General features: G+C 40.5%; 1 protein-coding gene across 2 annotated transcripts in view; it reads left to right on the top strand.

The window, feature by feature from the left end:
* Positions 1-27,674, top strand: part of TOP1 (DNA topoisomerase I) — a 98,990-nt gene that overhangs the window by 67,415 nt on the left and 3,901 nt on the right. The window contains exons 1-11 of one of the 2 annotated variants that reach the window (XM_047747036.1): positions 1,482-1,486; positions 1,633-1,748; positions 5,777-5,898; positions 6,788-6,910; positions 9,191-9,378; positions 9,656-9,800; positions 20,962-21,105; positions 22,081-22,266; positions 23,347-23,415; positions 23,949-24,063; positions 25,443-25,570. In XM_047747036.1, coding sequence (XP_047602992.1) covers positions 5,785-5,898; positions 6,788-6,910; positions 9,191-9,378; positions 9,656-9,800; positions 20,962-21,105; positions 22,081-22,266; positions 23,347-23,415; positions 23,949-24,063; positions 25,443-25,570 — 1,212 coding nt within the window. In that variant the 5' untranslated portion in view covers positions 1,482-1,486; positions 1,633-1,748; positions 5,777-5,784. Of the gene's footprint in view, positions 1-1,481; positions 1,487-1,632; positions 1,749-5,776; positions 5,899-6,787; positions 6,911-9,190; positions 9,379-9,655; positions 9,801-20,961; positions 21,106-22,080; positions 22,267-23,346; positions 23,416-23,948; positions 24,064-25,442; positions 25,571-27,674 lie in introns of those variants that run through there. The other variant, XM_047747035.1, reaches the window with a different exon arrangement.

Genomic DNA, 27,674 nt, shown 5'->3' on the forward strand with positions numbered 1-27,674 from the left:
GATGCTCTTATTATAGGAGTTTGATATGTATAATTTTTATTTAATGTTTCTAAACTTTGTTTAAAACATTGGAGTTAGAAAAAAATACTGGAGTTAAAAGATGATCAGAAGTAATAGAATATGCATAATTCTGCAGAACTTTAGGGCTTTTAATTTTAAAGTAGAAATAGTGAAGATTAAAATCTGTGAAGTTTTTTGTTTGTTTTTAAAGAATTTATTTGACAGACAGTGATCACAAGTAGGCAGAGAGAGAGGAGGAAGCAGGCTCCGTGCTAAGCAGAGACCCCGATGTAGGGCTCAATCCCAGGACCCTGGGATCATGACCTGAGCCGAAGGCAGAGGCTTTAACCCGCTGAGCCACCCAGACACCCCCAAAATCTGTGAAGTTTTAAAATATTCCATCTGTTAAGACAGCTGACTGACTCAAACAAAATGGTGGTGATGGTGAGAAGCTATGTCTAATTCCAAAAAAGGACAGACTTAGAGACATCAACCAATTGCAGTGCATGATCCTTAATTGTATCCTGGCCTATAAAACACATTTTGGGGAGGCCTGAGTGGCTCAGTCAGTTAAGCCTCCGCCTTCGGCTCAGGTCCTGATCCAGGGTCCTGGGATCGAGTCCTGGATCGGACTCCCTGCTCAGCGGGGAGCCCGCTTCTCTCTCCATCTCTGCCTGCTGCTCTGCCTGCTTGTGCGTGGGCGTGCATGTGCGCTTTCTCTCTCTCTCTCTCTGACAAATAAATCTTTTTTAAAAAAACACATTTTGAATATAATTGGGAAGTTTTTAGTATGGTCTAGGTATTAGACGCTAATTTTGTTAGATGTGATAATAGTATTATAGTTTTGTGACAGCCTTATTTTTATGGAGGTGTTTAGGGGTAAGGTGTCATGTCTGCGAAGTACATTGCTGAAAATGGTTCAGCAAAAGATAGGAAACTTAGCATAATGTTAACAGTTGTTGAGTGCAAGTGATGGGTATATCGTATTCCTTTTATATTTGTTTTTCTGTATGTCTAACCATTTTTAAAGCAAAAAGGCTTTTTATTTTTTAGTTTTTTGGTAAAAAGGTTTTTTAAAAGCTGTTTCCACTAAACTTTACATTCACTTATCAGGGTCTCCTACACAGCTCTAGCTAACCCATAAATAACCTTGACCTCAGTACACCCCAACCAAACTATTATTTCCCAGTCTTCTGTTGTATTATGTACTTTCTTACAGAGTGTTTTTCCCTCTACCTTCACCTGCCACCTCCTTCCCAGGAGGCCTTTTTCTGTGTTTCAGGAGCTAAGTAATACCTCTGCTATGGGTGCCACTGCAGTAAAACAACTGTTTGCATTTCCATATCCTCCATTTGTTGCCAAGCTCCTTGAGTGGGGATCCCTTGTACCCAGTCTTAAAACTGAACTGTTGAACTGTGTTTTCCTGTGTTCACCTGAGTATTTCACTATATTTGTTGTGAGTGTTGGCTTTTTCAAAGTGAAAATGGTTATTTTGATCCAGGCCTTGAATGTGGGGCCCAAAGTTATCCTCGAGCATCAATCAATTGAGCAGATTAATTATTTGGGCATTGATTAGGTGATAATTTCTGTATTAGGTGATCACTAAACGAGGTTATGCTCTGTCGTTTAAAGGTGGGAAGAAGAGCGCTACCCTGAAGGAATCAAGTGGAAATTCCTGGAACATAAAGGCCCTGTATTTGCTCCACCATATGAGCCTCTTCCAGAGAGTGTCAAGTTTTACTATGATGGTGAGTTTGAAGGTTGTCTAATTCTTGGCCAAGAAAAGAGTCTCCTTCTATATAGGAATAGAAAATGAGAAGGACCTTGTGCTATATAATCCTTTTTGCTTATTTCATTTTGTTTTATTGTCCTTGTGTGGTTTGGGGGAAGGGTCTTACTTAAATCCCAAAGGCCCATTTGGTGATGAAGAAGTGCCTTGAGAAAGAGGCCGTTAATGTCTCAACTACATGGTCCCCAAAATGTCCATCTACATAGGTCACGGCACTTGATCCCCAAAGTTAAATGTTTTTATCTGAACTTTATTTGTGCGGAGCTACTCTTTGTAAGACTTATTAGAAAAGCCTTACTTGTATGGTAGTATTTTACTTTAGTGATACAGTGTAAGCTGACAAGCTCTTCATGATGACAAAATAGTACTAGTATTTGGTTGAAGATTAATTAGCCATCAGCCTCTAGGTAGGGCTGGTAAGTGTCTGTCATTAACTATATATGTAGCACAACACTATGCCGTTATGTGCAGTCAAATTTTATGGGCTGCTGTGAAGAAGCGCCCTGCCTGGTTCTCTTAGAACATTCAGAATTGTCCATTAACTACCATTGGTATTTCTGTCCTTGAGTAGAAGAATTTAAGAGTCTGTTTTTGGGGGGGGGGAAGAGTCTGTCTTTGACACGCCTTCTGTTTGCAGTGTAGCACTATGCAGATGGGAATGCTCAGCTGACTTCCTTCATTCCAAGAGTTCTATCCAGAAAGGGCTAGAACATTTTCCCCTCAAACCCCTATGTGCTTAAGATTCACCAGGTAGATCTGGGCTCATTTAATAGATGTAGAATAATAGTATTGGGTGCTTTTAAACCAAGTGGTCTGCTGACCAAACTTTGAGAAATACTGGGCAGGAAAACTGCTGAGAGGCATCAGTGGTGAACAGTTGAGAGTTCTGGTGCATCTCTTTGTCCACTAGCAGGGACCTTAGGGCCACAGATACTTACAGATAAAGGTGGTAGTTTATACTGGAAGGCTGGGTGTTGCAAGGGGACATGTCAGACTTGCCAAGCTGGAATTCATTTTTTAAAACACAGTTTATTCAGTGTCCCTGTGTTAGACATTAAGACCCAGCAGTGGACAATAATGACTAATCCCTGATCATGTGTCCTCAGTGACAAATGCTTACATCAGATAAACATTCTGACTAATGTTTACCAGAACACACAGGACACAAATCTATTAGCTCTTATAGTTGGTCATTCCTGGAGATGCTCAAATATGACTCCACAGCCAAACTCCGATGAGGAAAAAGAGCCTAGAACCTTGAAGAAGACCATCCTGAAAGTCGGTGTATTCTGTAGCTCAAGTCTGGTCTTACCAAGAGCTTTAGAAAGCTCAACTAGTAAAGCCCCACTTTGAGATTCAGAGTGAGTTGAAAGAAAGCTAGATTCTGTAGTCTCTGGGTTCTCTCTGTCTCCCTTTCTCTATTTTTTTTTTTTTTAAAGATTTTTATTTGCTTTAGAGTGAGAGAAGAGGGAAGGGGCAAAGAGTCCCTGGCAAACTTCACACTGAGTGCAGAGCCTGACGCAAGGCTCAATTCTCATGACTCTGAGACCACGATCTGGGCTGAAACCAAGAGTCAGACACCTAACCAACTGAGCTACCCAGGTGTCCCCGGATTTCTCTCTTCAAGACGAGAAGCCAAGGCCTGAACCAGGCATCACTGGTCACTGTGGTCCCTTCCTCCATTCCTGCCCAGTCTTCCATTATAGGAACTCCAACTATATCATTTTCTCATTTGGATTTCTGGCTGGGATTTCTTCCCTTTGATTGTGTAAACTCCCACTCTGTAATAAGTCAGGATGTTGTATTAGAATTATTAGTCCGAATCAATACTGTAGTCCTGCCTATTCTCTAGGGAAGAGAGTTCTCAGACTCCTTTGGACCTGCCAGGGAGGTAGGGCATAGGCTGGCTGAAGCAGTGACTTGCCTTTGCTGAGAACCTCCAGTTTTCAGCTCTGACTCAGCAGTTTCTTCTTCCTGGAGCTCAGCCTTTTCCACAAAGTGCTCCCACTGCCAGGAACCTTCAAGTCATCCTCCCACCACTCTGCTGCTGGGGGAGCTGTCATTTCCTCTTTTGAAGGCTCATCTAAAACTGGCATCAAAGTTTCTTCCTCTGTCGGTACAGAATTCAGTAACATTGCCCAAAGAGTCTCCATTTTTCTTTTTTTCAGATATGTGTGGATACTAATTTATGCCAAACAGACCCAAGAACAGTTAAATTCTTTCTTGCCTTTTATTTCATTTATTTTAAGTCATTTAAATGTTTTTCTTTATATTAGAAGCATGTTACAACTTTACTGGCAACTTTAGTCCAGACCTGAGTTGGGAAGATCCAAAGAAGTGCAGGAAGCCTTTGAAAGCTAATAACCCTATCCCTCCCCAAAGTGTCTTCTTGGAAAGGCAGGAGCTTATAGGGTGGTTTGAAAGGGGAAAGTGGCGCCACCTGTTGGCCATTTGGGTTACGGATTTCAAGCAGGTTCTTGTCCTGACAATTTCAATTTTGTGCCACAGTTCCTTTCATCCCTGCAATTAGGGATGATACCTTCCCAACCATCATGAAATGAGGTGTCTTCTGAGTGTGGAAATGAGTGGATTTCTGGTTAAGTTTTAGTTTTCTATAATGAAAGTGAAAATCCTTGGTGAATTATTAGTACCTATGTAATAGGCAGTGGAATGGTGTTTAACCTCATTTTAGGAACAAATTATTGTGCCATGGATTAGTTCCATATGGTGTTGCAAAGTTGGAGAGTCAAGAAAAAAAATGGAAATTGGCCCTAAGAGTACTTGTTAAAAATACTGTATTTGAAAAGTAGATTAAACTCCCCAAGTACTTTCCTTTATTGCTTTATTACTTGTTAGGTATACACAAAACCCCTAGGCCTCCTTCAGATTTATTTTACAAGTTAGCAGTTTTTATTGTGTAACATCAGGATTCCTTTAGATCAGCTTTTACTAACACGTCCACACTACTAAGAACCCCAGTCATCCCTTATGCTCTGGATAAGTCTTACTTCCCTGAAAGAGGCAACCTCATAGTGCCTGTGTTCCAGAGCGATCATCTCAAACTCTACTATGCACCCGGGCCACCTGGAGGTCTCTTAAAATGCACTTGCTGAATCTGTAGATCTGGGGTGGGGCCTGAGAGTCTGCATTTCTTTCTTTCTTTCTTTTTTTTTTTTTTTAAGATTTATTTGTTTGTTTATTTATTTGAGAGACTGAGAGCATGGTGGGGAGGTCTTAAGCAGACTTCCCGCTGAGCTTGGAGCCCAAGGCAGGACTCCATCTCATGACCCTGAGTTCACGACCTGAGCTGAAACTGAGAGTCAAATGCAGTATTCAGGTGCTCCAGAGACTCGAATTTCTAACAGAACTCCCACGTGATGCCAGTGCTGCTGGTCTGTGAACCACACTTTGAGTACAAAAGTTTTAGAGGAAGGTCTTACTTAGATTTTCTTATGTGGGATATCTGGGCTTGCCTGCTATGGATATATATTATTTTATTCATATTCCACCCACCTAACTTTAAAGAAGAAAGATGCCTATTTCTTTTCCCCACAATTCCTTTCTTCCACTCCCTGCCCTATCCCTTCCTCCCCTTCTTGAACAGAGGCTGCTTAGCTTAGCAGTGGCAGGAGTCCCTCTGAGGATTTGATTTTTAAAAACCATTGAAGAGGTGTAAAGGACCCTGCTTGCTGAAAGGAAAAGGAAGAGTGGCTGGGCCTCCCCCAGCTCATCCCTGTCCTGAGCAGGCACCTGGGAACAGTTTACTGGCATAGTCTCCAGAGAATGACCCAGGTAAATATCTGCTAAAGAGAAGGAGAATTTATACAACTAGATATAAATCAGTGTATTGTCATTGTTGTTGTTGTTACCATGTGTCACCAGACCTTTGTATACCTTGGGAAGGTATACAGAGGTCTTCAGAGTTCAGTATTTATACACAAAACATGAATTATACATCTCAATGTTTGGAACCGCTTTTTCCTCTAGGTAAAGTCATGAAGCTGAGCCCCAAAGCAGAAGAAGTGGCTACCTTCTTTGCAAAAATGCTCGACCATGAATATACTACTAAGGAAATATTTAGGAAAAATTTCTTTAAAGACTGGAGAAAGGTATTGTAGCCCATGTATTAATATCTTAGCACTTTGTAGAAATATTAATCAAGTACTACATAAACTGTAACTTTACAGAAAATTGTGTGGTATAAAATTTGAGCTTTATGAATTTTATTGTATTTAAATATTTTCTTTTTTCCTTATTCATTCATTATATAGGGTTTCTATCCAACAAGAATACTTAATATTTCTTTCCTCTCATACTCATGGCTGTAGGAGGGAGTTTAATAGGCCAAACAAAAAAACCTCAGGAGAAAGTTTATCTCTGCAGGACTACCTGTCCTCTGTCTGCTATTGCAAAGAAAGATGTTAATGTGATGTTCCATTCCCTTTTGATTCTTTCTTACTTCCTTTTGGTACTTCCTGCTCTTGATACCACATTTCCTACATCTGTCTAGGTGATTTTAAACAATCTCATTCTCAATTTGGATTATGTGGACAGAGGCTGAGCTGAAGCTTACCTTCTGAATAGCTCTGGAAATAACATTTAATAAGTGAGTAGAGCAGGGATAATGTTTCTAAGAGAGAATGAATATGGAAATATTTCTCTCGTTACTAAAGCAAATGATATCTATTCATGTTTCTCCAACTGGGATACATATGCTTGCAGACATAGCAGGGTGTAAGGAGCCCAAGAAATTACATAAGAGTTCTGTAACCTTCTTCAAGGAAAAAATCACGTACAGCATCTTTCTGTTTAATAGAATAGATCAAAGTAATAAGGTTATGTTTCTTTTTTTCAAAACTCATGAAATTAGACTACCTCTCTAGACACCTTCAGCTGAAAAAAATGGTGCTTTGCTGTAATCACAAAGAAACCTATGGGGTAAATGGTGTATTTACCTTCTGCTTCTGTCTCCCACACCTTTTTTTTTTTTTTGACTAGGAAATGACTAATGAAGAGAAAAATATTATCACCAACCTAAGCAAATGTGATTTTACCCAGATGAGCCAGTATTTCAAAGCGCAGTCAGAAGCTCGGAAACAGATGAGCAAGGAAGAGAAACTGGTACTACAGAATTTCTTAAACCTCTGGAGAACTTTGGAATAATATTTAGTTCATCTAATTTTCTTCTTAGTTCTTAAAATACAGATATGACTTTAGTAATTTCAGATGGCTCTGTACTAAAGCTTTAGGACGCTTGGCTTAATGTTTAAATTTTCCTAAGGGTTTTACATAGACTGAAAATTGTGAATAATAGGCACTTTATTTAATGGCTCAATGTAAGAACCTGGTACTTTTGTGACCTAAAATCCACTCAGTTAACTCCAGTAATACTGTATTTAAGGATGGGCAGACCTGCACAGTGGCTCCTGAATTTTAGGGTTTTAAGACAGCTACAGTACTACTGTCTGTGTACGTTCCTGTTCTTGCTCTGTTTTACCCTGGAATCTAGCCATGCTTATCCATCTCCATCCCAGAAGGATCTTTCCACTGTCCGGTGGGATATCATTTTTTTTCTAGAATATCTGTAGGCAAACTGTATAGGCTGCCTATTTTTATTAAAAAGTTTTATTGCAACACGACCGCATCTGCTTGTTTACATATGATCTGTGGCTGCTTTGATGTGACAGTGGCAGGGTTGAGTAGTTTCAAAAAGAGACTGTGTAGCCTTCAAATTTTTCTGTTGAGAAAGATTTTCTTTTTCTGTTGAGAAAAGGTTTACCAACCCTTGATCTAGAGAAATCCAGGCTAGAGTTCCTTTGTCTTGTCTGCCGTTTCTTCCCAAGCTGGAGGTCCAGAAATTACAGATTATAAGGAATTTCAAAACTTTATGGTTTCAGTATTTTAAAGGACTTGCACATTTATACAATGTAGGCATTTATAATTTTTTAAATTTTTTTTAAAGATTTTATTTATTTATTTGACAGAGAGATCACAAGCAGGCAGAGAGGCAGGCAGAGACAGAGAGGGAAGCAGGCTCCCTGCCGAGCAGAGAGCCTGATGTGCGGCTTGATCCCAGGACCCTGAGATCATGACCTGAGTCAAAGGCAGAGGCTTAACCCACTGAGCCGCCCTGGCGCTTATAGGCATTTGTATTTATTATCTAATTCATTGTTTGATAGTGCCTATTTGACCTTTAGTTTAAAAACTAAGAATTACTGTAAGAATGATAATTGCTTCAGACTTTTCAGTCTCAGTTTAGTTTTCTCAATATTCCAGATGAGTGAAACTTGGTTTATTCTTTACTTCAGGGGTGTTTTAAAACTGCTTTCGAGCTTTGTTCTTGCACATAGCGATCCAAAGATAGGGAGGTTTCACAAGTATCACCTTGTCAGAGCCCTGGCCAAGGACACCTGCTGCCAGCAAGTTCTGAATCTTCCCACCCACAAGGCAGCAGGACTTAGTAAGTTGAATTTCTAAGTATAATATGAAGATAGAGTCAGCAGAGGGTTCGGAGGCTCCATGTTCCATTCTCACACTCCTTTTTTGGAGCAAGGATCGTAAAGTATATGATGTATGTCCCCATATACCTAGGAAAGAATCTGTGACAGGTATGTGTGAGCCTGAAAAACCTGAAATGCTGTTCAACTAAATGTGTCTGGAACCTATTAGAAAACATGGAGATGTTCTTTGTGAGGCCTGTCTATCATAGACTCTTCCCGATCTGCCATTTTGACACTGCTCAACAAAATGATGTTAGCTTTTAAAGTTATATTTAAAAATACCTAGGTAACATGTTCTCACACATAAATCCTTTAAAATAAGAAAATCAGTTTTAGGGGCGCCTGGGTAGCTCAGTTGTTAGGCATCTGCCTTCTGCTCAGGTCATGATCCCAGGGTCTTGGAATTGAACCCAGCGTTGGGGTCCCTGCCCGGTGGGGAGCCTGCTTCTCCCTCTCCCGCTGCTTGTGTTCCCTCTCTCACTGTGTCTTTCTTTGTTAAATAAATAAAATCTTGAAAAAAAAATTAAAAAAGAAATCTCTTTTGAATCTGTAGTTGGAATTAGCCCTCAAAGGTAGATATTTTGGGGAATTTTACTGTACTTAAAAGTTTGAAAACTGTATTAGAGTTTATCCTTATTTGTATTCATAACACTTTTTAAAAAATTTTTAAAAAAAAAGTTTTGTTTAATCTCTGCACCCAGTGTGGGGCTCAAACTCATGACCCTGGGATGAAGAGTCATATATGCTCTTCCTACTGAGTCAGCCAGGCAGCCATGTTTGCATTTATTTGTTAGTGATTTTTAGACTTTCTCTACCTCAAACTATTCTCGAATAAGAGATAAAATATGAATAAGGAACAGCAATTTGAGCCCATTTTGATTACTTCCTTGCTGTGTTCCAGAAAATCAAAGAGGAGAATGAAAAATTACTGAAAGAATATGGCTTCTGTATTATGGATAACCATAGAGAGAGGATTGCCAACTTCAAGATAGAACCTCCTGGGCTTTTCCGCGGCCGTGGCAACCACCCCAAGATGGGCATGCTGAAGAGACGGATCATGCCAGAAGATATCATCATCAACTGTAGCAAGTGAGTGCAGTTCATTGTTTGGGCCAGAAATCAAGGTGAGGGGGTCCTTTGTTCTTGGGATTACTTTGCTGGGATTGTTTCCCGCTGCACAGAACTGTTGGGAACAACATGATATATCCATGTACAGATCTCCAAGTACTTCACAGTTACTGACTGGTGATGCGGAGGAAACATGGAAGTAGATGCTCAGCAGAATTGTCCACTTTAGGTTACGAAAGGTCAGACTGTCCCTTCCTTCTCCTCATTTCACGTCCTTCCCGATTTGTTATTTCCACAGAGATGCCAAGGTTCCTTCTCCTCCTACAGGACATAAATGGAAAGAGGTCCGACATGATAACAAGGTTACTTGGCTGGTCTCCTGGACAGAGAACATCCAAGGTTCCATTAAATACATCATGTTAAACCCCAGTTCACGAATCAAGGTAAGGGGTAGCTAGGAGCTACACCAGTTAGTGGGGCTGATCTTTTTTGTTGAAATGTAGTATGCTTGGTCTCCAGAATCACTGTGACAAATTGCAGACTCTCCACAAAATAAGGCAAGTATCTTTGTGCTTAGCATTATCTGGTGACCTTCCTAAGAAGTATCCATTTTCTGCATCACATTATAATCTGATTCATTTATTAATTCACAAATATTTACTGAGATACCAGTATGTGCCTTGCACAGTGAATGCATGATGTTAGGAATTGTGTCGGTGAACAAAACAGATGCAGTCCCTGCCTTTATGTTGCTTACTGGCTGGTGGTTGAAATGTAATAAAGAGTACAATAAATGTGGGGCACCTGGGTGGCACAGTTGAGTGTCCAGCTCTTGGTTTCGGCTTGGTTTGTGTTCTCGGGGTCCTGGGGTGGAGCCCTGTGTCCAGTTCTGCGTGGAATCTGCTTGGGACCCTCTCCCTCTGAAATAAAATCTTTAAAAAGAAAATTTTTTTAAAATTAAATTTATTTATTGTTTTTTAAAGAAAAGAATGCAGTAAATGTAAATTGGCTTCTGTGGCTTTCTTCCTCACCTTTCTTGGCTCTGAGGAAGGGAACATGATTGCTCTGAATCCAGAAAGAAGTTGTAAAATCTACAGTCTTAACATATTTCTGGCTACCTAGGGTTTCATCTGGGTAGGTTCTACTAGGACTAAATGGGATCATGTATGTGAAAGCACATTGTAAACTATTGTATACCCATGTGTTGTTATTTGTTAATACTGTTATTGAAAGGGAAAGGCTGTCTTGCAAGGGCAGTCAAGTTCTTATTAGCCTGCTAGGCATATCCTGCTTGGGAGAGTCCCATGAACTTCTTACCTCCAATGTACTATGGAAATGTGCATAGCAACCTAAAAGAGAAATGAGTTCAAAAGAAAGCAGCCAACAAACTAGTTCTTTGTAGACTATGACTGTTAACATGCAGGGGACTGGGACTTAAAGACCTGCTTAATCATGGTTTATAGGTCATTAAACATCTCTTAAGACATGAAAGCCGTACCTCAAAAGGCTATCTTGTTGACACTACAACACTCCTAGAGTTCTTTGTTCCAGTATGAAAAAGACCATCTCTTTATTTTCTGCCATTCATTCAGAAATGTCACTTTTTCTGATTAGAGTAAGTATAGAATCAGAAAGAAAACCTTTACAAGCAGAAATCATCTAAAGAAATGTTCTCTTCTTCAGAAATAAACAAAGGTAATGAACAATGGTTTTAGCTCTCAAAGAACTTCTAGGCTAGTGGGCAAACTGGGTAAGAATTTAAGTGTATTAGAAGAAAGGTAAGCATTAAGTGTTTTTAGGTAAATAACAACAATTATTCCCAGCACTTACAGACCAGGAATAAATTTGTGAAGGGAATTAGATTACAGTTAGGTCTTAAAAAGAGAGGTATTCCAAATAGCATTGTGTCATTGTGGACAAAGAGGGAGAAGTGTGAAAAGAAGTAACAAAAAGAAGTAGCAAGTGGTGATGTTTTCACAGCATTGTGAATGTGCTATAAATGTCACTAATGGTAACTTTTACATGTATTTTACACACAAAAAACCCCAAAGTAATGGATATTAGATTACTTTTAAGTATTTTCACATAAGTTGACATTAGATTATCTTAGCAACCATATCAAATGTACTATTGCCACTGTTCTATAGAGAAATTTGGTCTCTGGGAAGTCAGAAAACTTGCCCACAATCCAGTAGTTAGTAACTCTGACTTAGAGCTCCTCCTTATGCCTTCGTGTGATACCCTATTGCCAAATTGTGGCCAGCCTTAGCGTCTTGCTAAAGAGACTGGCCCATATTCTGCATCTGGTGGCGAACTGTTGAAGGGCTTTAACAGAGGAGTGGCTTAAACATAACCCCACTTAGGCAGAATTCACAGGCTTCATATGCAGTCATACCAGTAAACATAGACTCTTGTAAATGATGCAAAGGAAAAGTGCAGGGTACCATCTGAGAGTATACCAGGGCATCTGATTTGGCCTTGGGTTCAAGGAAGGCCTTTCTGAGGAAAAAATATTTAAGATAAGACTTACAAGACGAATAGGATTTATCCATGGAAAGGAGGGGAGAATGGGTGTTCCAAAGAAAATAGCCTTTTGAAATCCCTGAGGTGAGAATGAATTTGGTGGTCTTGGACTGAAAGAAGGGCAGCCTAGTTGAGGTACAGTGAGCAAGAAAGGGACACGAGGAAGAGGTTTAGAGGGGGATGCAGGCCAGATCTTCATACTGTTCCTTAAAATTGTTTATATTATCCTAAATCCAGTAGGAAGGTACTGGGTTCTAATAAGGGGAACAATACCAGGTTTGTGTTTTAGAAACCTGTGACATAACTGACCATTCTGAGTGTTAAAACTCTGTGGAGATTGGATTGGACACATACCAGAAGTAGGGGTACCAGAGGATGCCGCTGTCATCCTCCAGGCAATGAATGGTGATGGCTTGGACAGGATGATGCCGGTGTGAGTGGAGAGAGGTGAACAGATTCCAAATACATGTATACTGCATCCTCTTAAACCTGGGATTCAGCCTGATTGTAGGACAGCTTCCAAGGGTTGACATCTTTGTTGTTGATAGACTAGTTGGAGGACCTCCAGGGCTGAGAGCCACAGTTTATTCCTGACGATATCCAGATCACCACCATATACTGTAGGGATTTGTGCAGGTTTCTGAATGATGGTTATGGTAGTGAGTCTAGAAGTCATCCACATGTAGGCCCTGCCTAGAATTTTATACCCAAGACAGAGAACCTGCTCAGTTCAGTTGGGATCTAAGAGTCAGTGAAGATGGTTCAAGGCTTGAGAAGTCATACTTCCTGTTAAGAGAAAAAGAGATGTGATTTCTTCAGCTTTTACCAGTAGTTGTTGGCTGTTTCCCACTCAAAAGAGCAGTAAGAACTTTAGAGGTCGGGATTTGACAGTGCTTTGAATAGTCTTTAAATGCACTGCCAGCAGGAGAAGCATTCTCTCGATAAAAATAGGGAGCTGCAAGCATTAGGGGTTTTATTTTTTATGAAATATTTCAAATATACAAGAATAGATAACAGTACGGTGAAAGCCCATGCCACCCGTCTGGCTGTGTCCAACTTTAACATCATGTCCTATTTGTTCAACTACTTCGTTTTGTAAGAACATTCTGATAAACAGAGCTGAAGTCCCCTGTGTACTGTTTACCTCCTTCTCTGGAGATTACTATAACCAACTTAATGTTTTCATTCTTGTATATATTTTTGTATTTTTACAATATATTTCTCTGTGGGTAAATAATACGTACCATTGTTTTTACAAGGTATAATTTCAAATTAGGTATGTTACTGAGATCGTTCTGTAACTTAGTTATTTTACTTGGCTTTGGTTTTGGTATTTTTACCTTGACATACACTTCTAATTTATCCATTTTATTTGCTAGATGATGTTCTGTTTTATAAAGAATAACTCTTTTCAAGAGACATTTAGGTTTGGGGGGGTGCCTGGGTGGCTTAGTTGTTAAGCCTCTGTCTTCAGCTCAGGTCATGATCCCAGGGTCCTGGGATGAAGTCCCACATTTGGGTTCCCCGTTCCACAGGAAGCCTCCTTCTCCCTCTCGCATTCTCTCTGCTTGTATTCCCTCTCTCACTGTCTGTCAAATAAATAAAATCTTAAAAAAAAAAAAAAAAGACAATTAGGGTTGTATATAATACTTAGAAACAGGTGCTGGAATAAATACATCCTCCTTGTATATATGGATGAAGATTTGCCTTAAGGATTCTCCATTAGATTTCTTTTTAAAGATTTTATTTATTTATTTGACAGATCACAAGCAGGCAGAGAGGCAGGCAGAGAGGTGGGGCGGGGGTGGGGAGCAGACTCCCCACTGAGCAGAGAGCCCCATGTGGGACTCATTCCCAGGACCCTGGGATCATGACCTGCGCCGAAGGCAGAGGCTTTAACCCACCGAGCCACCCAGGCGCCCCTTCATTAGATATTTTTAAATTGTTCTCTAAAGTGCCCAACCAGTTTACACCACCACCATTCCTCTAATAGCGCACACACGTTTCTGTCTTCCATATCTTTGCCAACATTCTGCTTTGCCAAAGTTCTGCTTTTTGCATTTGGATACTTGATCAACTAGAATATATTTTTGTGTATAGTATGAGGTTGAGCTCTAATATATCTTTTTCCAAATGAATAACCAGTTTTTCCAGAACTATTTAGTTATATTACCCTCCCTGTTTATATATCAAATTTCTACATGTATGTCGGTCTGTTTAGGGCCTCTCTGTCCTGTTTATTTCTTCTGTCCTAGCTGTTGTAGCTTTACCGACTGGACAGGCTTCTTTGATCTCACTCTTCGGAATTGTCTTGGCTCTTCTTGGCTCTCTACTGTTTTGCATTCATTTTGAGATAAATTTGTCATGTTCTAATGAAGACTATTGAGATTTTTATTGTATTGAACTTATAGGTTAATGGGGAAATTTTGACATCATTGAGTCTTCCACTCTGTCAATGTGTTACACTTCTCCATTAATTCATGTCTTAAGAGTACACCGTCTAGTATCGCTTTATAATTTTCTCCATAGTTTTACGTATTTTTTTTTAAGATTTTATTTATTTATTTGACAAACAGAGATCACAAGTAGGCAGAGGCAGGCAGAGAGAGAGAGAGAGAGGGAGGCAGGCTCCCTGCTGAGCAGAGAGCCCGATGTGGGCTCAATCCCAGGACCCTGGGATCATAACCTGAGCCGAAGGCAGAGGCTTTAACCCACTGAGCCACCCAGGCACCCCACTTTTACATATTCTTAAAACCTTTTTTTCTTAGAACCATTAATTGTTTTTAGGTTTATATTGAATGTGACTTTTTTTCTACTACATTTCTGTTACAACTAGAGTGGTAATGCTGTTGATTTTCTTAATATTTTGTATCTGACAACATTGCTGAACTCTTATTCTAGAAGTGTCCCTGTCTTTTGGATTTGCCACATAGACGAGTAAATTACTTATAAATCATTTCTAGTACTTATACCTCATACTTTTTTTTTTTTTAAAGGGAGGGAGAGAAATAGGTGGGAAGAGGGGCAGAGGAAGAGGGAGAGAGAAAAATCTCAAGGAGTCTCCTCACTGAGCAAAGAGCCTGACATAGGACTTAGTCTCAGGAATCTGACATCATGACCTGAGCTGAAATCAAGAATTGGATGCTCAACCAACTGAGCCACCCAGGTGTCCCTATCTCATACTTCTTTTGCTTAAAGTGTTACTTTTTATTTTAAACCCACAGTCATCCTTAAAACCCTAATCCTCTCTCCATTTAGCAGTTGTCAGAATGAGATATTGATTAATTTCTATACTCAGTACCTTCCCTCTAGGTTTGCTTTTCTTACTGAAATACACTGTTCACTGTTTAGTGAGGATCTGTAGGTGGCAAATTCCCTTTGTTTCGCTGAAAAATTCATTTTCATCCTCATAATGTATCTTTTCTCCAATAAAGAGTGTATCTTTGGGCACCTGGGTGGCTCAGTGGATTAAGTCTCTGCCTTCAGCTCAGGTCATGATCCTCAGGTCAGGGTCCTGGGATCGAGGCCCATGTTGGACTCTCTGCTCAGCAGGGAGCCTGCTTCCATCTCTCTCTGCCTGCCTCTCTACCTACTTGTGATCTCTGTCAAATCAATAAATAAAATCTTTTAAAAAAAGTATCTTTATTATTCTGTATCTCATTGTGGATGTATTTGTATAGATATTTAGACTATGAGTGAGATAACTAATGTATTTTAACCTGTAAACTTTCGACTGGGAGGTAGTCTTTGTCTATGTATCATTCTGTTTTGCTCTTTGCTCTCCACTTCTCCGCTCCTTCTCCTAGGAGTCTTCTAGCTCAGCTCAGCCCAAGCTGACACAGGCGCCCTTGCTTTAGCTCTCCCGATCTTGCTTGGAGCACTTTCATTGCTATATGTTTGGAACAACTTAAGGATTAAAGCATGATTTCACTTGCCTGATCTGACCCAGAAGTCTACAAAGATAAGTTTTTGTTATAGAGAGGAAAGGGTAGTAATTGGTGGCTTTACTTCCTGGTGAACTTTAGGTCCAAAACATGGGAGATGACCATCATGGGGCTCTGTTCTGTACCTTTCCGCTCAGCCTCCAGAGACTTCTCTTCTTTGCTTGCTTTTCTGTCTGTATTTTTACTTACTCACTTCCCCCATGTAATACTATTGTACCATTGCACCCCATCTCTCCTCCATTAAGAAATTTAACTGAAGCATGATGTGACTTAGAGATTTTTGACAACTTAAAAAAATTGGGTAGTCAAGGGTTTAAAAAAAAAAAAAAAACACAGCTGAAGTGTGTCCCTTTAATATCCCCCCTTCTGGCAACTTGGATTGGTCTACTTGCAGTTGGAGCCGGGGCTATCGTACAAATAGCCTCACAGATCATTGAAAGGATCAGGACCTTTGAGAGCCATAGGAACGTGTGCTCCAGATGAAGACTATCCTGAGCTCATTCACATTTTTCTCTGCTCATCCTGATTTGTTCTGCTTTGTTCAGACATCTTGCAGGTATTTCCATTCCCTTCCTTTTCCACTCTGTGCTGGTACCCACAGAATCTGAAATTGCAGGAAAATGGCAGAGTCAGCCTCTTGAAACCAGTAGTTTCAGCAAAGCTCTCTGATTCCAGATAAACCATAGATCTAGAGGTTACAAAGGGACTGCTTATTAAAGGTACTCAGTGCTAAGTCCAACCCACTGCCAAGGTTGGAAACATTACCTAGTCTCCTAACCTGCAAAGTAACCCTTAGTAAAAGTGAGGTTCTTCAACCAGTCTTAAATTTACAAACAAAATTTGTCATTTTTTTCTTCAAATGAAGTACAACAAACTTCAGAATCAGTTGTTGATGTTACGCTGCATTCAATCCTATTAAAATATTCTTAGGGCAAAATACCCATTTCTGCCTTTTCTCTCTTTAGAGCTTACAATTCTATGAGGTTTCCGAGATGTATGTACCTACAACTTTTTATTAACCATTGGTGTGTTGAAGGGCTAGACTGAAGGAAAATGTCCTTATAAAACCTTATATGCTTAGGAAGCTCTTGATTTTGGTGTTTTCTTAGAGAAAATAAGAGATAGGCTTTTTTTTTTTTTTAAATCCTAACTGACTCCTTTTGTAAAATTCTAAAGTATAAGAAGTAAAACACTAAAACTTCTAGATTATATCATGGGTAGAACATTTTAAGACCTTGGTGTGGATTTCCTAGGACAGAAAATAAACACTAATGATTAAAAAAAAAATTTTGACAGAGTGGACTTCATTAAAATTAAAAACTTGGGTTTAACCGAGGACACTGTTAAACACAGACTGGGATAGAATATTGGCAACATGTATATTTGACAGAAAATTTGTATCCAGCATACACAAAGAATTCTGTAACTCAGTAATAAAAGACAAACATCCCCCATAAAAAAGCGAAAGATTTTAATAGATATTAACAAGATAGAGGAATGGCCAATAAAGCACGTGAAGGAGTTCTCAATATCATTAATTATCAGTGGAATGCAGAATTAAACCACAATGAGATACTAATTCCAGTTCTAGGTATTTTTGCCCCAAATCAAATTGAAAATTTAGGCCCACAAAAAGACATGTACAAGAATGCTTATAGCAGTACTGTATTTGTGCAGGTCTCAAACTGGAACATTATAGGGGTCCATCAACAGAAAAAACACATGGTCTTGTCAGAGACATTAGGGTTAGTTACAGATTACACCGTATATACCAGCAGTTGAAAGCACTGAATATTGATAAATGCAGCAACATGGATGACTTTTTTTTTTTAAGGTTTTATTTCAGAGAGAGTGCTGGGGGAGGGGTAGTGGGTGAGGGAGAGCAAGAATCTCAAGCAGACTCTGCACTGAGTGTGGAGCCCGACATAGGGCTCAGTCTCACAACCGTGAGATCATGACCTGAGCCTAAATCAAGAGTCGGACGCCCAACTAACTGAGCCACCCAGGCACCCCAACATGAACGAATCTAAAAACGTGTTGAGAAGCCCAGACACACGAGTCTATACTGTATGATTCGATTTATATAATACTCTAAATTAGGCAAAACCAATCCATGATGGTAGAAATCAGATTAAAGGACCAGTGGTTGTTTAGTTGGTGATTAACTGGGAAGGGGCATGAGGGAACTTTCTGGAATGATAGAAAATACTCTGCCTTGATGGGGTGTGGGTTACATGGGTTATAAATTGTCAAAACTGATCAAACTATACACTTAAATCTGTATGACATAATCTTTTCTTAAAAGATTTATTCAGAATGGAATAGTGGAATAAAATGCACCGCTTATATCTGGAAAAGAATTTAAATACCTCTGTATATCAGCAATAAAAAGACAAACTTTTTTTAAATGGGCATGTATGAAAAGCTGGTTGGATTTTCTCTTTGAACATGGCATTAATATATACGGCCAGTTTGTTGAGTCTTTTGTTTAAGTGATAGATGTTTGTAGTTCAGAATGCCAGTCACCCTTCTTTGGTGTTCTACAAAATGGCAAACTCATAGGGATCACCAACTACGTGAAAAGAACCACTTTTAAGGGGTGTCTGACTGACTCAGTCAGTGGAGCTTGTGACTTGATCTCAGGGTTGTAAGTTTGAGCCCAGCATTAGGTGTAGAGATTACTTAAAAAAAAAAAAATCTTAATTAAAGAAAATAAGAGCCACCTAAAAATATTGGCAAATGTCATCATTCCCCAAGACAAATCTCTGAGAGAGGGTTAGAGAATGGGATTTAGCTCATCTCCTACTTTGTATCCTGAATCCAGATCCTCACCACATTTACCCACTGTGCTTAATGAGTAAGCAGTTACATTGGAAGCAGAAAATACGGTAAGCCCACCAGTTGAAAGAAAAAAAAAATCACCTAAAGAATGTCCTGTATAACTAAATCAAATTAGATTCTTATCCAAACAGAAGTTTGACTGGCTAGGGGAGGATGGGAGAGGCTTAAAGGCAGTCCCCCTATAGTAGTCTCCTTGTTTTACTGAGATGGTTTTGATGACAGCCTTGTCTGGAAGACCGGAATGGGTATTTTTATCTTCTAGTAGTCTAAGAAAACTTGTTCAGGTGCATTTAACTGTCTGGATTCTGTTTCGAGAAACTGAAGACAGCAGGGATAGGTATGCTTCCTGGAGGCCAGACTTCCCCTAGACCTAGATAAGGTGGCTTCTGCCCCTACCCTCTTCTCTGTATCCTTATTTGTGTCAAGAGCCCAGCCAGCCTATAAAGAAAAGTTGGTCTTGTGGTATCCTCTGTGAATGACTGACTTATTGGGTTTTCCTAAAACTCGTTCCAGTGACATGACTAAGGAATTGTGCAAATGTGAACCTACAGGACTTAGAAGACTTGGAGTCAGGTTTTGGTAGCCCTGTGTTCTTTAGAGTGATGGCCAAGAGCCCACTCCTGAGCTGGAGACTGTACTATTGAAGATTAGTTGTTGTCTAGTTGTATGTGTGTGTGTGAGAGAGAGACATGATTGTCATGGAAATTTATTATTGACTTACACATGAGGACAGCTGATATCACACCTTTTCCTTCACCCTCTTAAATGTCAGTGTGTACTTAGAAAAATCAGTGAGAAATTTTCAGCTTTCCATTGTCAGGAAATAGAAGTTAGATATTTCTTCTTAGATGTTGTATCACCAACTGCTAAATCGCCCACTCACAACAAGTAGTTACTGAACCTCTTGTTTTGTAGCCAAACAAGTACATATGACTTGGCCACACACAGTTGTAGGAGAGTGCTGATGAATCCTTAGCACACCTGGGTAAGCTTGCATTTCTGAGCGTTGTTAGAGCTAGAAGGAGAAGGTATTTCTTGCTGTCACATAGCCCACTTTTCTGCATACCCAGAAGACTAGATACCTTGACCACAGTTCTTATGCTTCAAGAACTACATGTCCCATGTCAGGTGGGAACTAGGCATTTGTCATTAGAAATCACTACCCCCTTTTCTTGTTGTGGTTAGGGCTATTAAGACCTGAGATTCTTGGGTTCTTAAATTCCATCCCTCTATTCATGTCATATAATCTGTTTCAGGCCTTAGAATACTCTCTGCCCCTCTTGGGATTTAATGTTTTGTTTTGGGTTTTTTTTGGTTTTTGAATATTGTATTTATTTATTTGACAGAGCGAGACACAGCAAGAGAGGGAACACAAGCAGGAGGAGTGGGAGAGGGAGAGGCAGGCTCCCTGCTGAGCAGGGAGCCCCATGTAGGGCTCAGTCCTAGGATGCTGGGATCATGACCCAAGCTGAAGGCAGATGCTTAACAACTGAGCCACCCAAACACCCCAAATTTTGGTTTGTTTTTTTTTTTTTTATTTTCCTTTTCTTATCTTTCACACTTGACATTATCAGTCCTTCCTTGCTTATGAATGTTTCCATTCAACATGGTAGCAGAAATAATCATCTGTCACTGTTGATTAGATTCAGTCTTTCTAAAAAAAACTTCATCGGCATTAGATTCAATTTTTAAACCTTGTACCAAAAACACTAATGTTTAAAAAAAAAAAAAACTTCCACTCAATCTAATCAAGAATACCTAAATGCAAAAGTTAGAAAATGGTGAATAATTACCACTGTTCCTGGAAGTCTTTGTGTTCCTTAGTAATTATGTGTTGTCATCTTCGGTTCAGCTTTCCTTGACAGTCCATCAGACTAAATGGTTGTGTTAGATTTAATGAAATTCAGTCGTAGCAGAAAACTGCTGTTGGGTCTTAGACTCGGCAGCAGAGTGGTGATACTGATGTGGGAATGGGGATGTTTCTATCCTTTGTTTTGACAGAAGTCCGTTTTTAGAACATGCCATGGGGGCTTTTCCCAAGAACATAAACATTTTTCAGAATGAAAGCTAGAAGCTTTCTTAGCAGTCAGGAGCCAGCTGGGCTTCACAGCAAAGTGGGACAGTCTGAGTTCTCAGCAGGCTAGATGCTCTACAGTTTCTCTTCAGTACTCTTCTTTTTCTGCCTTGCTTAAGCTCAGGTTCCTTCTCTTTGGTTCAGAGCTCTGAACTTGGATAGTCAGTCTTTTTTTCCTCTGTCATCCCTAAGCAATACACATTTGGAGTTGGGTCTTTGCAGGGTGAGAAAGACTGGCAGAAATATGAGACTGCTCGGCGACTAAAGAAGTGCGTGGACAAGATCCGGAACCAGTATCGAGAAGACTGGAAGTCCAAAGAGATGAAAGTCCGGCAGAGGGCTGTAGCTCTGTACTTCATCGACAAGGTGAGCGTCCTCCTGTCCGATTACCTAATATGTTCAGCTTGTCAAAGATGTGGGGGTTGTTCACTCCTCCAGGCCTTGTGTTAGACATTTTCAAACTCTTTTTGACTATAAACCACCAAAAAATTCTGTTTTTTACATCACGACCCAACACACATAAATATATTTGTATTTGTGTGTAACTGAAACAAAAGTTGCACAAAACAATGTTTAGCCTTTCTGTGAGTGGTGAATTCTGACATTTTAAATTATGTTTATTGTTTTTTGTTTTTTTTTTTTTAAAGATTTTATTTATTTATTTGACAGAGCTCACAAGTAGACAGAGAGGCAGGCAGGGGGGGCGGGAAGCAGGCTCCCTGCTGAGCAGAGAGCCCGACGCGGGACTCGATCCCAGGACCCTGAGATCATGACCTGAGCCGAAGGCAGCGGCTTAACCCACTGAGCCACCCAGGCGCCCCTGTTTATTGTTCTTTTATGAAGGATGGTTATAACCCTTACAATTGGTTAAACAATGCATTAATGTATCACAACTACAGTTTGAAGGACCATTCTCTAGCAGAGATCAGTTTGTCAGTACCTTTTTGAAGATTTGGGTTTTTTCCCAGTTTTGCTCTGCCGAGCACAAAGAGACTCTTGAGTTTGATTACCCAGAATAGGAATACTCTTTCATGTGCTGCTTTATTTAAAACAAAAACGAAAACAAAACAAAAAAAAAAAACCTTCCTTTCCTCCATCCCCATTGGAGAGAACAGAGTAAAGAGAAACTTGATTTTCTGAGAAAGGATAATATCACTATGATTCTCCATATTTCATCTTACAGAGGAAGAAGCAATGGTGTAGAATCCAGAATTCCCATGCCTTGCAGACTGTTGCTCTTTCTCCAAAGAGAGCTAGGAGACTTCTGATTTGGGTTTCCTAGAGACCCAAGAGATACAAGATTTTTCATTTGTTCTCATTTTTCCCTCTCACCCTGGACAGCTTGCTCTGAGAGCAGGCAATGAGAAGGAGGAAGGAGAAACAGCGGACACTGTAGGTTGCTGCTCGCTTCGTGTGGAGCATATCAATCTGCACCCAGAGTTGGATGGTCAGGAATACGTGGTAGAGTTTGACTTCCTTGGAAAGGATTCAATCAGATATTACAACAAAGTCCCTGTTGAGAAACGAGTAAGTTACTGTGGCCTGTGCTCTCTGGCCTTTTTTTCCTTTCATTCATTCATTCATTCTTTCATTCATTCAGGAAGCATTTATTGAGTGCTTTTTGTATGCTCTTCACTTCACTGGCCACTAGGAAAATGGTTTGAGAGGGGAGAGGTGTTGGTGGGTGTCTGTGGTACCTCTTTTTAGTTCCTCTCCCTCACTACCCCCCTGTGCTACACCTTCCTGGGGATGGGGATATTCTGTAGTAATATTCAACAGAGCATGCTGTAGAGAGTTGGCCCTCATGGCAAACTTCAGTTTAAGATTTAAATCACCTTATTGTAATGATGCAGCCACGTTTCAGTACCCCCGGTCAGGTTGCACATCTGTCACGTTTGTAGCTTTACTTCAACCCCTCCCCACCTCTTGACTGAGCAGAACAGTAGCCCGTTAGTCCCCAAATCTCTGAGCCTAGGGCCGAAGAGGGCGCTGCAGCTTCATGTTTTCCCCCAAGTATTGGACTTGAACCAAGACCAGCAGGGTGCTGGGCCTCCATAATCCAGCTCTTTAACAGTCTGATGTTTAATCAGTCGTTAGGCTCTGCTGGCTGTGGCAGTGGTCCATACTAAACAAGGTTAAAGAGACATGACAACTAAATGTAATACCTCACCTTAGATTGGGTTCCATCCTGGGGAGGTAGAGGACATCATTAGGTAACTGACCAAATTGGAATACGAACAGTAGATTATAGTGTATATGCATGTAAATTGATGACGCTGATACATACTGTGCACATGTAAGGGAGTATCTCTAGCCTTAGAAATTTTTAGGAAACACATGGAGCTATTGAGGGGTAAAGGGCTATATATACTATAAGTACCCATAAATGGTTTGAGAGAAATAGGTGTTTACACACACATGTAGAGAGAAGTGAGGCAAACATGTATCGTGTAAATGGTGAATGATGTGTAAAACGTTAATGGTTGGTGAATCTGGTAAAGGATGTTGGTGTGCCTTGGGCTTTTTTATTTTCCAAGTTTTTGTAAGCTTGCAGTTATTTCCAAAGTAAAAGCTTTTTAAATAACAGGTCATACTTATTTCTTTTAGGTTTTTAAGAACTTACAGCTATTTATGGAGAACAAACAACCTGAGGATGATCTTTTTGATAGACTCAATGTGAGTGGACAGAGTGCAGTGGGTTAAAGGAGGGGCCCAGCCAGAGCCTCATTACAGGAGAGGTTTGCCTGGGGGTGACATGGACTCTACCTTCAGTCTGTCCTGTGGCATCCTATACACTCTTCCTCCTGTAGGCACACAGTGAATCCATGAGTAAAGCCCTGAGACAGGTGGACAAACCTGCCTTTTATTCTCTGCTGGCTCTTATGGTCTTCTCTTGGCTGGATGCTCAGCCATCTCTGGTGGAGACTGAAGGCCTATCTCTGATATCTTATCAGGGAAAATCTTAATAGGGAAGGATAACTTTGCTTTTTTGGCCTACTTAAGATTAAAGTACTTCATAGGGAGGTATCATGCAAACCTATATTTTGGAATTCTTTTCTCTCTCTCTCGTGACCTCCCACTGGCAGGGCCATAAACTTGGCAAAATTGAGATTACACTGGCATAAATGTCCTAGAGCTTGCCAGAAGGGGCGGGGTGGTATGGCTTTTGCGTAAATCCCAATATCCTCTTCGTGCTTTGTCTCCTCCAGACTGGTATTCTAAATAAGCATCTTCAGGATCTCATGGAGGGCTTGACAGCCAAGGTATTCCGTACATACAATGCCTCCATCACGCTACAGCAGCAGCTAAAAGAACTCACAGCTCGTAAGTACTGCTTGGTCAGATGGGCCTGCACCCTTCCTGGTAGGTCTGTTGCCCTTGCTCAGCTAAGTCCTAGATCCATTCTGCTTTTTCTCCTTAACTTTATGACTAGAAACTTTTCCTTCTATAGCTCTAATAGCGAGCCAAGGCTTAGTTGTATAAACATAAAATCAGTGCAGTTTTCCCCTTCCTACCCCAACTTCAAGATTAATTTTCATGGAATGCTGACAGGAGGTTTCTGTCTGCTCTGAAAATGAGTGCATTTGATGTTTTGTATGTATGTTATTTGAAAACTCGCAGGGTGCTGTGATGTTTGATTAAATTGGAGAGAATAAGGTTATCATGGTTACTTTTTAAAATAGCACATCCGGGGCGCCTGGGTGGCTCCGTGGGTTAAAGCCTCTGCCTTTAGCTCAGGTCATGATCCCAGGGTCCTGGGATCGAGCCCCCACATTGGGCTCTCTGCTCAGCAGGGAGCCTGCTTCCCCACCCCCCCAACCCCGACTGCCTCTCTGTCTATTTGTGATCTCTGTCAAATAAATAAAATCTTAAAAATAAACAAATAAATAAGTAAAATAAAATAGCACATCCATGGGGTGCCTAGGTGGCTCACTGTGTTAATAAGCCTCTGCCTTTGGCTCAGGTCAGGGTCTTAGGGTCCTGGGATTGAGCCCCATATCGGGCTCTCTGCTTAGCAGGGAGCCTGCTTCCCCCTCTCTCTTTCTGCCTGTCTTTCTGCCTACTTGTGATCTATTTAAAAAGTAAAATAGCACATCCTTCCCCTGAGGTTACTGTCATTTTCCCCCTTAAGATAGTAGGCAGTATTCTCCTAAAAACTAAGTGCAGAAGACACAACCAAGATCCATAAGCTTTCTTTCCTAGATCCCAGTCACTGCTAAATTCCCCTGTCCTCTGTAAGTATGTCAGATGGCCTTAGAATATGAGTTGGAAGATCCAAAGATATTTTGAGGGCTGGTATTTTAGAGTGGGAGAAAGGATGCCATGTGACATTAAGTAAAATAATCCTCATGCTTTTAAGTTTTCTTTGTAAAATAGGTAACTGCTATGTGGTTTTAAAATGTAAAGTTTGTGATCCTTTTGTCTTACTCTCCTCTACAGACCTTTTCTGTCCCAATTTCTGTCCCTTTTCTGTCCATGTTTTCTTCAGGCTATATTGGGTGGTTAGGTGGGGGAGGCAGCCTTTGAGACAAATGGTAGATGACTCTTGACTCTTGGGTTTTGACTTTGTGTCTTGGGAGAACTTGATCATGAGAGCGAGATGAGGGCTGGCAAAGTCATGAGGAAGAAGAGCTGGGGAAGCATGTTGTGTGTTCTCATGTATGCATACTGACTCTTTTACCCTCCTGTTTCTTTCTTCACAGCTGATGAGAACATCCCAGCAAAGATCCTGTCGTATAACCGTGCCAACCGAGCTGTTGCAATTCTTTGTAACCATCAGAGGGCACCACCCAAAACTTTTGAGAAGTCAATGATGAACTTGCAGTCTAAGGTACTGCAGGTCTGGATGGAGGGGTAGCAAAATTACGGGAACCCCATCTGTTGTGGATGGATAGTCTGTAAACAGGAGGCCTTCTGGGCGGGGATATGAGGCCAGTTCTAGGTCTGTTCTGAAAGAGGTCCATGCTAAGGATAAACAAATGGAAATATACTAGGAGTTACCCCTGATCAAGATACTGAGTATCAGGTACCCAGTTTAGGAAGTCTCCATTCTGCAAACAGAAATCCTGCAATAGCCACTTCCTGTTTCGAAAACCTGTTTGATGTACCTTTTAAATACTGCTAATTATTGTCCTTACTATAAATGAAGGTAATGGATATACAGAGAGTCTGTACACTTCCTTGCTGTGGCCCAGAAATAAATTAGATTGTTTCAAATTGAAAAGATGATGAAACAGTGATCTTTAATTGCCCCTTTATCCTAGCACAATTATTTTTATTTTTACACATTCCACATGAATCATATTTTTATGTAGCTCATCATCAAACATCTGTTGAATACTGGCTTTGTGCCAGACTTGCTGCCCTAGAGGGAGAGACTGACATGCAAACAAGTAGATGCTGTTCCTCCTTCGTGTGCCTCTCCTCCCTATGATTCTGCCTGGTACTGTGCTTGTAAGCCACAAGGCACTAAACATTGGGTGGTTGTCATTTCTGTGTTAGCAATGGCTACATAACTAACCTGTTCTAGTGCCCTAACTCGCAAGAGAATTTGCAATATTTCACTCTAGAGCAGACACACAGGGTTACAAAGGACCAATTATCTTGAAATAAATTTACCAAATAAATTTCAATGTCTGTGATGTGCTTCCTTATTAAGATCTTAAGGTGGGTCTGATAATGACTGTAAATTTCAAGCATAGTAATGAATGTGTAAATGATACTTCAAGGTTTCTGCCGCAGTTACAGTAATAGGGAGATGACCATACATACATTGGTGGTGAAGTCCTAGGTATTACTGGTGTTACTGTGGTTTGTTGCCCGCACTGATAATTGAAGAAGAAATGGTGAATTTCAGTAGAGGTTAGTGAATTTAGAGATGCAATTCTTTTCTGTCCACGTTCACAGAATTCTTCACAAGGACAAATGGAGTTAAAAAATGGCTACTATAGTGAGGCTACATACACATTTCCAGGTCCACCATATTTTCCTTCTTCTGAAATTTCTTCTAAGAAAATACCCAGTAGTAGTACATCTGGATCAGAAAATATCCACAACCTACAGTTGATTCTACAGGAGCCATCTGGTTTTCCTGAAGGGATGCACATATGCAGAGTGAATGAATATACATCCCTAGACCTCTCAGAGCCTTCGACCATGTGGTTGGCAGGCCTGGAACCCTATAGATCATCCTTCGTAGCAGCTCCCCTTTGCCTGCCACTCTTTTAAATGATCATCTGGTATCATTTACTCTCCCTGTGTTATTATTCCAAGCCAGAAATTTAAAGCATGAATATTCAGGTGCTGTTAACCCAATTCGGGCTACCCCTCCCTAGAGCATCAGGAGTTATTTTGTCAATCTTACTCTGGAACCACTGTTTGGGCAGCCCAGGCTGCCTGCCAGACGAGCCCTCCAAGCCCAGGAACCCTCTCCTGTGTGCCCACAAAGCAAACACACGCCCCTGTTTGCCAAGTGAATCAATGGAGTCTTTGATGCTTTGAGAGAATTTGAAACAGCCTGCCAATTTAGCATCCACAGAAATGGTTAAAAGATTGTGGTTTGTTACATTTCTAGCCTGAGAAGAATCTGGCTAGTGGTGTCTGTGATGCTTTTGTGTACAGAATCCGTTCCTTAAGCTTGACTTTGGACAACATAGATGTTGGAAGTAAGCCATTTATAGTAAAATGCATTTAATGATTCTCTCACAATGGTGGCCTCTGTTTCTAGTCTTAGGCTGTCTGTGTATACCTAACAGACAGTTCTAGGCTGAGAGTAGCAGCCCAATGCGTGTTGAATCAGACAAGTATTTATTTACTCTTCAGAGGTTCCCTTGACCTCACAGGTTAGCAAGGCAATAGCACGTCTGAGGGTCTACCCCCAGCAGCATGAGCTGAGTAGTTCGGGCTCTGGTTTTGTGGTGGTGTCTACTGCTGTC

The sequence above is a fragment of the Lutra lutra genome, chromosome 9 (assembly GCF_902655055.1).
Source record: "Lutra lutra chromosome 9, mLutLut1.2, whole genome shotgun sequence".
NCBI lineage: Eukaryota > Metazoa > Chordata > Mammalia > Carnivora > Mustelidae > Lutra > Lutra lutra.